An 11,991-nucleotide genomic window follows, 5' to 3' on the forward strand; every position below is an offset into this window, starting at 1 on the left:
AGGGAAAAAAAGAATGCCTGACAGAGAGTCCATATCAGGTGATCACTGCCAGCTCTGGAATCTTCTCTGGAGTGTCCACAAATACAGGACACCCATCCCAAACCTCTAATGACCTCACCTTTGTGGTCGCCAGGCTCACTGCAGTCTTGAACCTGGGTAGTTCCCCTGGTGCCCCCTGCAACAGTGGGGTGTAGATCACAGCTTTGGTCTGAAGGGCTCCCTGTGGAATGAAACACAACAGAATCTTCTCTGGGTTATGCCCTACACACCTAGACGAATTACCAAAGTGGGAGATACAGTGTGGCTAGGGAAACCCACACTTTTCTTATGGTTTGAGGCTCTGAGGTGATGAATCTCACCCATGGGTTTAGTGTTACTTTGAAGATTTAATACAGTGTGGTTGTGAAAGGGCACAACTATAGGGCACAGGAGAATTAGTAACTGTCTTGGCTGGACTCCCTACTAGCTTGGTGACATTGGGTAGGTTGGGTAACCTCTCTGTCTCACTGATTGCGTTAGTCAAATAGGGAGCTGGGAGACAAACAGAGGTCATGCGTGTACTAGGCCAGGGCTCCTGGTTTGACAACTGGATGGCTTTCCTGTTGCCTTTCAGTTTCCGCCTGAGAGTAAAAAGAGAGACAGGTCTCCTACTTCCCTCCAAACATCTGCTCTAGGGCAGGCCTCTTTCGTCATGCAGTCCTGTTCACTGACCTTTGTGGGTCAATGGTCAATTACTCTGCCATGGAGAAAACAGGCTACACACAATTCTTAGTCGAGGAAAGTCACCACTGCAGCTTTTCATCATCCAGTTTAGCTTACTTCGCGTTGATGAACACCTAAATACTTCTCTACCAAGACAGCTGATGGCTTGGGTGTAAAGGTGCTAAAGGGATGTTCCCAGCTGTCCCATGTCTTCTTCCATGCTCCACGACCCTCAAGGTCACAATGGGTTGAAGATGTCCCAACATCTCAGAACACCTCAGGTATCTGGAGAGACCAGGTCCTTTCCAACTGGATCCCTTGGCTTTAGAAGAAACCATCCTGCCAGCGGGGCCTCCTCTCCACAGAGGAGACCGTCTTCGGGCTCTTCCCTTAGGCATCAACCGAGCTCTGTCCCGTCTCCCTTCTCCCTGGCCTGTGATCTAGACCCTGTTTTCTCTCTCGTCTGCACCTCCTCCTAACTCTGGCTGTTTCCAGTTCTGCTGACAGTGCTTCTAGATATACCATATTAGAATATTTGGGATCTCTGATCTTTCTCCTTTTTTATTTCCTCAGATGTGGTTTTTTTTTCATGCCGTCTCTCTCCCTCTTTCTGGATGGCTCTCTTGCTTCAGGCATTGCTCTCCCACCCAGCCATGTCTCTCCATTCCTTTAAGGAGGCCCAGTAAACATTCCCGTGTTAACTAATGCCGGCTAACTCAGACTATACTTAAGGAGGCACACACAGTCCTTACCCTCATGGAGCTTGCATTCTGACACAGAGAGTGAGAATAAAAAGAGATATCTATCTGGAACCTCAGCATGTGTGACCTTACTTGGAAATAGGGTCTGTGCAGATGTAATTAGTTTAAAACGAGGCCCTACTGGATTAAGGTGGGTCTTAAATCCAGCGATTAGTACCCTTGTAAGAAGGCCGCGTGAAGACACAGGAAGACACAGGGAGAATGCATGTGACAACAGAAGCTGAGAGTGAAGTGATGGGCCTAACAAGCCAAGGGATGCCAAGGATTGCTAGGATCCAGAAGGAGCTAGGAGAGGGGTATGGAAAGGATTCTCCCTCAGAGCCTCCAGTGGAAACCAATCTCAGTGACACCTTGATTCTGGGTTTCTAGTCTCCTGAACTGTGAGAGAATAAATTTCCATTGTTTTAAACTACAAAGTTTGTGGTAAGTTGTAGCCCTAGGAAACTACAATAATATGAGAAGGGGGAGCTGATGGATGTTAAAGGTTTAACTAGAAGAAAGAGGAGAAAAAGATCAAGTATGTGCATTCAGCTTGAATTGGCTAGCAAGGTGGGGATGGGGTGGTGGGAGAAAAACTAGGAACAGGAGCTAGGGAAATGGCCATTATGTGTATTTGACAAACACAAATGTATGAATTACGATGTTCCATCCATTGTCCTAAGCCCTTTACAAAAATTAACTCATTTAATCCTCACAGGAACTGTAAAAGGCAGAGACCACTATTATTCCCATTTTACAGCTGAGGAAACTGAGGCACAGGGAGGTTAAATGATTTTCCCAAGGAAGTCACACACAGCTGGAGAATGGAAGACTCAGGGTTCAAACCTAAGCAGTTTTGCCCTAAAGTCTGAATTCCTAAATATTACAGGGTAGAGCCCATTTATTTAAACATTTAAAAATGATTAACCTCCACTGTCCTATTTTTTAACTTACAAATGGAAATAAAATTCAGACTATTTCATTCACATGCCTGGGCCTTTAAGGGTCCCACAGATTAGCCTCTGCAGAAGGAGGCTCTGGCCTGGTGTTTGATGACCCACCCAGAGGACAGACCCAGGCATTATTTCCAGCAGGGACACTGGGTAGGTTTCCTGGTTGGTGATCTAGGCTGGGTAAGCTTTCCTGCCTTCACCACGGACCTGGCAAAGGTGCCCACTGTACCTGGCAGAGAGGGCGCATAAAGATGAGGCACAGAAGCCCAGCCTTCCCCTCCTCACCACCGCGGGCCAATGGCGCGAGGACCCTGTGGTTTCTGGCTGGAGTGATGGCTGGTCAGCAGCCATCTTATCAGAATTTAAAGAGGCCAACTTGTTGGAGGTCCAACAGGCAAATGCCACCAAAAGCAGCACAAAGTCGAATTCTTAAAGAATAGAATCTCAATGACACTTTCTCCCCCCCTACAGCTGCATCAGAAACCCTGGCCTCCATCTCCACCACACAAAACAAGTCTAGTAATTTTAGGCCTATGAGAGCATTTTCCACTTTGATTCTTCACTACTTAATTCCAGTTATTATTCCAGTCAAACTTTGACAGAGTTCAAAGAAAGTCTTGTCTGGGAACTGCTTTCCCTAACTTGGAGGCTAAGGAGGGAGGCTTTCCCTCATCCTAGAGGTCAGTTACTTGCCTATCCTGGAGCATCACTGAGGAATTTCTCTTCCATTCCAGCTTCTAGGGACTGCCGCTCTCTTCTCTCCCGACTCCCAGCAGCCTCAGGTTGGATTCATTTCCTATAATTTATGCCCTGCCTGTTTCCAAAAAGGACTTGGGGGGGGGAGCGTCATAGATCATTTGCTCCTGTGGCTGTGTTAGTTGGCTCTAGCTTAGTACTCCTCTCAAGCCTGTGGTAGGCGTGTTGGTCTTGGTTCCATCTGAGACTGTCCCCCCTTGTTAAAAAGTGTGTATTTTTAGAGCAGTTTTAGGTTCACAGCAAAATGGAGGGGAAGGTACAGAGATCTCCTCTAACCCTCTGCCCCCATACATACACAGTCTCCCCATCATCAACATCCCCCATCAAGTGTACATTTGTTACAATCGATGAACCTACATTGACACATCATAAGTTCCCATAATTACCCAAATTGCATAGTTTACATTACAGCTCACTCCTGGTGCTGTACATTCTATGAGTTTGGACAAAAGTTTAAGGACATGTATCCATCATTATGGTACCATACAGAGTATTTTCACTGCCCTAAAAATCCTCTGTGTTCCGCCTATTCATCCCTTCCCACAGCTCCTCACCCCCTGACAACTACTGGTCTTTTTACTGTCTCCATAGTTTTGCCTTTTCCAGAATGTCATACGGTTGGGATCATATAGTATGTATCATTTTCAGGTTGGTTTATTTCACTCATTAATATGCATTTAAGATTACTTCATGTCTTTTTTGGCTTGATAGCTCACTTTCTTTCAGTGCTGAAAACTATCCCGTTGTATGGATGTGCCACGGTTTATCCATTCGCCTACAGAAGGACATCTTGGTCGCTTCCAAGTTTTGGCACTTAAGAGTAAAGCTGCCTAAATCTGTGCAGGTTTTTGTGTGGACACAAGTTTTCAACTCCTTTGGGAAAACACCAAGAAGAATGATTACTGGATCATACAGTAAGAGCATGTTTAGTTTTATAAGAAACCGCCACACTCTCTTCCAAAGTGGCTGCACCATTTTGCATTCCCACCAGCAATGAATGAGAGCTCCTACTGCTCCACATTCTCCCCAGCATTTGGTGCTGTCGGTGTTCCAGATTTTGGCTATTCTAACAGGTAAACAGTGGTATCTCACCAATGTTTTAATTTGTATTTCCCTGATGATGTATGATGTGGAGCATCAGACTGTCTTCCTCTCTTCTTAAGGGAAAAAAAGCCAATATTTTTATGTTGTTTTTGTGACCACCCCCAAAGCATCCAGCAGAGTGTTCTTTATAGACAGGATGTTCGGAATGTTTGGGGGGAAGGACAGCAGACCGGGAGTCAGGCAGTCTGAATTACGGGAGGTTTCTTAGCCACAATCTGTAAAATGGGATAAAATCCCTAACCTACCTCTCAGGGTTACTATGATAATTACAGGAATAAGGTTAGTGGAAGTCCTTTGCATGAATGTATGAATTGTAAATTGCCATGCAAAAAGTATAAGATGTTATAAAAATAAGCATTTCTATTGGTTAATCAAGAAGGAAACAACTCTTACCTGTTGGATCATTCTGGCTTCTTATAAAACAAAGTTATTTACTTTCCTCTAAATTTTTCTTAAAAAGACAAACTTCTGAAAGTTTATCGTAGCTTTATTCATAATTGCAGGAACTGGAAACAAGTGTCCTTTAGCTGGTAAATGGACACAACTGTGGTACAACCACAGACCAGAATTCAGCTCAGCAATGAAAAAGAACAAACTACTGATAAATGTAACAACACTGATGACTCTCAAAAGCATTATGATAAGTGAAAGAAGCCAGACTCAAATATCTACATACTATATGACTCCATTTATATGACATTTTGGAACATGTAAAATTACAGGGACAGGAAAACCATTAGTGGTCACCAGAAGCTGGGGGTGGGGAAGGGATGGACGACAGAAGGGGCATGAGAGAACTTTTGGAAACGTTCCTTTTCCTGATTGTGGAGGGGGTTACCTGACCCTATGTGTTCATCCAATTTTACCAAACTGAGTTCTACCCTGTATAAATTATACCTCAATAAATCTGACTTGCAAAAAGTTACCAGAATTTTTAAAAAATAAAAGGATAAGTCCTCCCTATCCTCAGACTGGACTGTTCCTGGACAGCAGGATGCAACTGCTTCTAACCCACGAGAAGGAGAGGCTGGTGAGGAAAGCCTTGCTGTTGACGAGGGGCCCTTCACAACCGTTTGCATCACTGACCATAGCTGGTTTTGACACTAAGCACTTGGCTCAAAGTCTGTGAAATTAGCAGGCTCTGGTCGCTTGTACATCTCACCCGTCACAACTTTATTGATGAGAATGGCTGCCAGCTGTCACCTCCGCCTCTGCCTCTGTGCTGGGTGATTCAGACTTCACGGCCACAGCAAATCAAGCCGTGATCCTGCAATGGCTCTTCATGTTGGGGTTTGAACTCCTGGCCAAATGGCTGTCGCTCAGTTGTTATGCTGCCAATCACCCGTCACTGTGGCTTAAATGTGACAGGCTCACCAACATCTTCCAACTCTTCAGACATCTGAAAGGCGACTTGCTTTCCATGCCAGCAGACAGCAAAACTGGGTGATACTGAACTCCTGGATTTTAGAATTTCTGACTTCTGGAAGGAGGTGAGGAGACTTGTTATTTCACAGAACAAGTTGCAGAAGGGCCTCAAACCCCTGAGTGGGAAAAATGATGTCAGGAGCACACCACCTAAGTCGGAACAATTTTGAGGTCACTGAAAAATGTATCCACACAAATGAACCAAGCTCTCAGCGTGATGGAGAGTAGCTCTTGATAAAAACAAAACCACCTGAAATCTTTCACATGCTACTGTTGTATTTTAATTTTTCCCTGTCAGATAAGCAAGACATAAGTTAAGATTTGGAAAATTCTCTCTTTTATAAAGGCTTTATTGTAACTGTATTTGAGATTTGACAGGTACTATTTTTTTTTCTCCAAAAGTGAGAGAAATAGTTTCATCTTTTTGAAGTTATAACATTATTATTCTAATCACAGAAGAGTATTTCACACACAATTTTTTTTTCCCCCTCAAGTTAAGTTCATACTTAGGAAGGGGGAACAGAGAGGAAACTAACACTTAATGAATATCTGCCATGTGCCGGGTCCCATGCAGGATGCTTTGTGTATTATCTGCTATCATCTTCACGACAGCCCTGAGAATTAGACCTTAACGAGCCTCACTTTATAGCTAAGGAAACTAAGGCTCAGAAGTTAAGTAATTTCCCCCAAACCATATGACAAATGGTGGTATAGCCAGGATTTGAAGTCAGTAGTTCTGACTCCAAAGTCCACATGCTTAGGATGGTATATAAAACTCTCCCCAGAGTTTTGACTGGTACTCTATGTTCATGTGCCATATCCAAGATGGAAACCATCTAGTAGAGCATGTTCTACTACAAAGAGCACTGGGTAAAGACTCAGAAGAGGGCTCTGATACCAGTCATTAGGCTCACATAACACCTAAGGGGAGACAACTTATGTGGACTCTCTGTGCTTCTGTTTCATCTATTTAGGGGGAAACAAAATCTGCCTTTGTACACACAGGAGTCTTTTGAGGAAAAAAGCCTGATAATTCTTGCCATAGCACAGTTAGCTTTTCCCCTGAATGTTTCTTTACTGTAACTTGGATAGAGCCCGATAACTAGTAAGGGTTAGAAAACGTGATACCACGTTTTATGATTCTATGTGAAAAAACATGAAAAGACATAAAGGCAACTCGAGTGTGTTTTTGACACCATTATTAATCAATTATTACTGATCATAAAGTTGTTGCTTCACTCAATGTTGAGGTGGTAAGGATACCATTTTGGGCACTGCCTTTTTGCAGCCAGATTCTACAGCTCTACATGAGGTCCATAAAGGAGGAAGCAATTCCAAACTGAAGAGGTTCTACCCATGGGCTTGCTCTGAAATTTAATCTTGAGTCCTGGGGTGCCAACTGCTGCACCAAAGTTTCATCTTGAGCATTTCCATGCCATGTCAGTATGATATCAGGCACAAGTGGACGTCAAACCCACTTTGGCTTTGCAGCTTCTTCTCTGTGCATTAGGTGAATAGTATCCTGCCCTCTGGGTGTTTAATTCTAACATAGACAATACTTTGATTCCATAGCAAAGGACATGCCTTTGCATCACAGGTTATTTCATGGCAAGAATTCTACTGCTTGTGCCCCTTGAGGTTTGGCAGATCCCATTTCTCGACAGAAACCTTGAAGCTACGGCCAGGCCTCCTCTCCGCTATAAACCACTTTCTTGAAGCCATGCTTCCAGGGCTCTCTGTATGTCCTGACCCTGCTCACAGACAAGGCACATTTTCCCAAAGTAAATCACAATGCTTGTCCCCCCAAACATTTTCCCCTCCAAAACGTTATGCCTGTGGTTGCCAGACACCAGCTACAGACCTTTATCTACAGAGAGTTAGAGAAAGCTAGACAGTGCAAGTGGACTCAGCAGGACCCTTGTGTAAGCCTGAAGGGCACCCTGCCTTTGGTTAAGCAGAGCTTTAGAAGACAGTGGAGCTAGTGTGAGTTGACAGTTCACCTCAAGCTCAGATGCTCCAGTTAATTCTTTCCCCTAGATGCTGCTTTACTGTTGTGTGGAAATGGCCTAAAACACCAGAAAGGGATAGGCAGCTAGCTCCTGCCAAGAAGAGTTAGCAATCTATCTTCTCTCACATTTTGAGGGGTTATATTTTTTTGTGCAAAATGACCAGGAATCTTTCTAAGAGATAGAAACGGAGTGAGTAAAGAAACATTGGAATAGAGGTAGAATGACAAATAGAGATGCATAAAGGGGTGACAAAGGGCAGCTTGTTTTCCTTCTGTCTGTTCAAAGTGGACCTTTTCTCTCGATGGTACATTTGCTTGACTTTCCTCTACTGTTTGGCTTGTGATCAACAACCTGCTTATGCACAGAGTCGACAGACTGAAAAATATCTACCTAATTATTTTCACCTTCAAGCAGCATGGTCCATTTTCAGTGTATATCCTCAGCTATATTTTATAATGATTTTGACTCTTTGGAGTTTTACACAACTCCCTTCCATTGAACGTTGACATAATATAGAGGACCTGATTAATCAAACAGCATCCATTTGAGGGAGAAAATGTTTTTTAGCCCTCTGTATTGAAGATGGAAAATTTGAGGCCCCAGATGAAATCCTGTTGCTCATCTTGGTAGTAGCTCCAACATAAAGCAGGTACTTAAACAGTAGTTGAATAAGTGAATGAAAGAAAGACATTTCCGAATTTAAAATATAGTTGTCCTGCGCACCTAGGGATATTTCTGGAAATCTCATTCTAGGAAATTATTGCAACCACCTAGTCATTGCCAACCCACCAACAATGCTAAAGGAACCAGCCTTTCAAAGTTAGAAAAGACCAGGAGGAGGCCTTACCCTGAGAGAGATTGAAAAGTTCAGGCAGTTTTAAACACTAAAAACTTGGTTCCGACGTGATGTAGGGGTCGGGTTTCTAAAAGAAGTTAACCTGGAGGAGGGGCAGAGCCTGTCTGGATTCTCTGCTTGCTTTCCTCTCTGGAAACTGCATTTAAAGCAACTCTCATTGGCCGGAGTCACATGATGCGCTGCCCAGAGGTTCCAGCTGCAGCTGGTTTAAAATGCCTGCTCACAGGCTAAGGAAGAGGCCCCCTCAGCCTCCGCACGGTTGAGGCTGCCGCTCCAAAAAGCACTCCCCCCAAAAGGCATCAGAGGGAGAAACGGCCATGGATTTTAGTGCTGTTATCTCCCGGAGGACCGAGGAGGGGAGTAAGTAGGAAACTGACCAGAGGACAGAGAGAAAGAGAAAAGGACAATTTCCACAGCACTGAAGCAATTAGATGAAAAAGTGCTATCAACCAATGGGTTCTTCCTGCTCCAGGGGTGGCTGCGGGGGACAGGCTGGAAGGGAGGCTGGAAAAGCCAGCTCCTCCTGGAAACACTCTTTGCAGTTCCTTCCCAGCCTCTAGGGCTCCACTGTCACCTACTTGAGGCTTTTCCCCTGTGACATGGGGAGCCCAGCACTTTGCTCTCGCTTAAAAAAAGATTTTGAATTAGAGGGGCAATTTTTTTTAAACTGTGCTTTCAAAAACTTAAAAGACTGAGACACTGTAGATATTTTCTTAAATTCCCTGCAGGTTGTTTGTTTTGATAGTATTTACTGAGGAAGGTATGCAATTTTAGTTGACAAAATCTAGTTATATCCACTTTCTGAAACTTAAGAATTCATTTAAAAAAATAATGGATTAGTTAGATGACTAATAAGGACCTACTGTATAGCACAGAGAACTACTCAATACTGTCGAATGACCTATATGGGAAAAGAATCTAAAAAAGAGTGAATATATGTATATGTATAACCGATTCACTTTGCTGTACACCTGAAACTAACACAACATTGTAAATCAACTGTACTCCAATAAAAATTAAAAAAGATAAACACTAGAAACTCGAAAAAAAAAAACAGATTAGTGATGGGATGACATACAACTATTAGTTTTTACTTAGAATACCCCATGTATCTGAACACTAATAGGTGCTCAATTATTTTTCTGATTAAAAAAGGACATTTTTAAAATTCTTTGGTGTTTAAAGGAGTGTGTTTTCCTATGGTAAGAGCCTATCATCAGCATTCATCAATAATAAAAACACAACAAAGCATGCCACTTCTCACCAAGGCGACATTCAAAGTGGTTTCCCTCCCCGCCAAAAAAAGAAACTGATAAAGGATACTTTTGCCCAGATCCCCAGCTAGCTCTCTCCCTGCGACCCCACATCTCACAAAGGCCCATTATTGCCGGCATAATGTTCTGCGCACAGGAAACGTGTGCGCATGTGCCAGGCGTGTTTTTCCGTTTGTTTTCTCTTCCAGCATTGCTCCCTGGCTGGTGAACAGTTTCAGGCCCACAGAGATCTCGAGACCACCAGCTCATGTATTTGAAAGGCATCTGTTTATTTTGAAAATGCAAATGTGGCCTACCTCAAAGACTGACAGGCAAGAAAAGACCCACGGAGCAAAGGGAGAGGTTTCCAATCTGGAGCCCTGTCCCTCCCTGTATCACACCCAGATCACTAGCTGTCAGAACCACTTAACAAGCTCCAGGAATCTGAGTGAAGGGCCCACAATTCAAATGAGAAGGCTCATCTCTCCCAAGACTAGCTAGGCGGATCGTTCCTCACCTGCTTTTAAGTACTGATGAGGTCACTTCCAAAAGGACCCTGAGCCTTTGAGATGGCGGCTCCTAGGCCGAGGACTGCCTGGAGGAGGGCCCGTAACAGGGACACCGGCCTCCTAACAACAGCAGCCCCGTCCTGGGGATGGATTCCTGGAGAAAGCCCGGGAAGGTTAATACCTCGACTTTGATCTCTGTCAAGGCATACCAGCAAGAATTAATTTACATTTCAGATGAAAAAGGTTGACAGCATGAAAAGGCATCTTGTTTCTGGTATGTGAATGTGCCGTAATAGATCGGGAATTCTGAAAGGAAGTTCTGAGGAAGCTAAAGGGATAAGCCGCGCGGCTGCTTTTATTGGGAAGGAGATGAAAGGAAAACAAATTTCAATATGTGCTGCTCTGTAGCAACATGTAGGCCAAATGCTTCCTAAATTTCAAGGGCTGTTCTCTTAAAACTATATAACATAGCTCAGCAACACGATTTAAAAAAAAAAAAAAAAAAAAAAACCATGTAGGCCAAATGCTTCCTAAATTTCAAGGGCTGTTCTCTTAAAACTATATAACATAGCTCAGCAACACGATTTAAAAAAAAAAAAAAAAAAAAAGACTATCGGCCAGAACTTGAAATATAAACAAACACATAGCACAGAATCTAAATTTCAAATGAAATGATTTGTTGAAAAAATAATAAATTACAGAATAAGCTTAGAAAATATCCAGAAACGGCTGTGTTATGATAACATCCCTGAGCCACTTCTGCGGGCTTCTAAAGTAAGGGCACCCCTATGTTTGGGGCTTGTTCTACTTGAAATGTCTTAGTGGCACGAAGAAGAGCTTGGAATGAGAGGATTATGCTTTGGGAAGAGCACACCCCGAAACAGAGACTTTGGAATGAGTTGCTTTGCTTTTTAGATCAACACATTGCCTTTGACTCTAAAGATAAGGAAAACATAATCAAGTAAAAGTAAACTGCCCATAAAATTGCAAATGTTGTTACTCTATCTAAGTATCTTTACCACTAACACTGAACCAGCACCTCAGTTCCTGTCTATGGTGTTGGCTGAAGGGCAAAATGACACTGCCTGCTTTTGCTCTGGCTGCCACACTCTCCTGCCAAGAGGGCAAGGTGGTGTGAGTACCACCCTCAATGACTACATGCCCGCCTAGGCCCCTGCGGACTCAGAAGCTCCCAATGCCACTTGATAAGCAGGAACGATGGCTGTCAGGCTAAGAAGGGGGGTGCTTGCAAGGCTAAAAGAAAAAAAGAAACAACAAGAGGAAGCTCCTTAAAGAAATGTGTTCTCTGTGGTCCCATGAAACAAAAGTACCCTCCCATGGTACCTAACCCATAGGTGTAAACTGAAGAGATGAAATCCTGACTGTCCTGATGTGATGAGGCTGACCACTTGTCTGTTTTTATGCAGTGTTCACTTGGCAATAACAGAGTGCAAACAGGGAGCCCTCTAAAGATGATTTTCAGAGAGAGAAAATTTGATTTATGATCCCACATACTTTATTTATGATCAGTGGCTCAACAATATACAAGCTCAAAGTTTATATCTGAAAATGTATGTTGGGCTTTGGGCCCAACGGCAAGATTAGTCCAGCATCCTCTCTTAATGGCGGGGGCAGGGGTGGGGAGTAGTGTGTGTGTGTGTGTGTGTGTGTGTGTGTGTGTGTG

At 43.5% G+C, this 11,991-nt stretch overlaps 1 protein-coding gene across 1 annotated transcript in view; it reads right to left on the minus strand.

Annotated features, from left to right (window-relative positions):
- Window positions 1-11,991, minus strand: part of MYO3B (myosin IIIB) — a 428,901-nt gene that overhangs the window by 114,226 nt on the left and 302,684 nt on the right. The window contains exon 29 of the mRNA XM_007459030.1: window positions 119-220. Within this exon, the coding sequence (XP_007459092.1) occupies window positions 119-220 (102 nt within the window). The remainder of the gene's footprint in view (window positions 1-118; window positions 221-11,991) is intronic.

This window comes from Lipotes vexillifer, unplaced genomic scaffold (genome assembly GCF_000442215.2).
Source record: "Lipotes vexillifer unplaced genomic scaffold, Lipotes_vexillifer_v1.1 scaffold1241, whole genome shotgun sequence".
In the NCBI taxonomy this organism is placed as follows: Eukaryota; Metazoa; Chordata; class Mammalia; order Artiodactyla; family Lipotidae; genus Lipotes; species Lipotes vexillifer.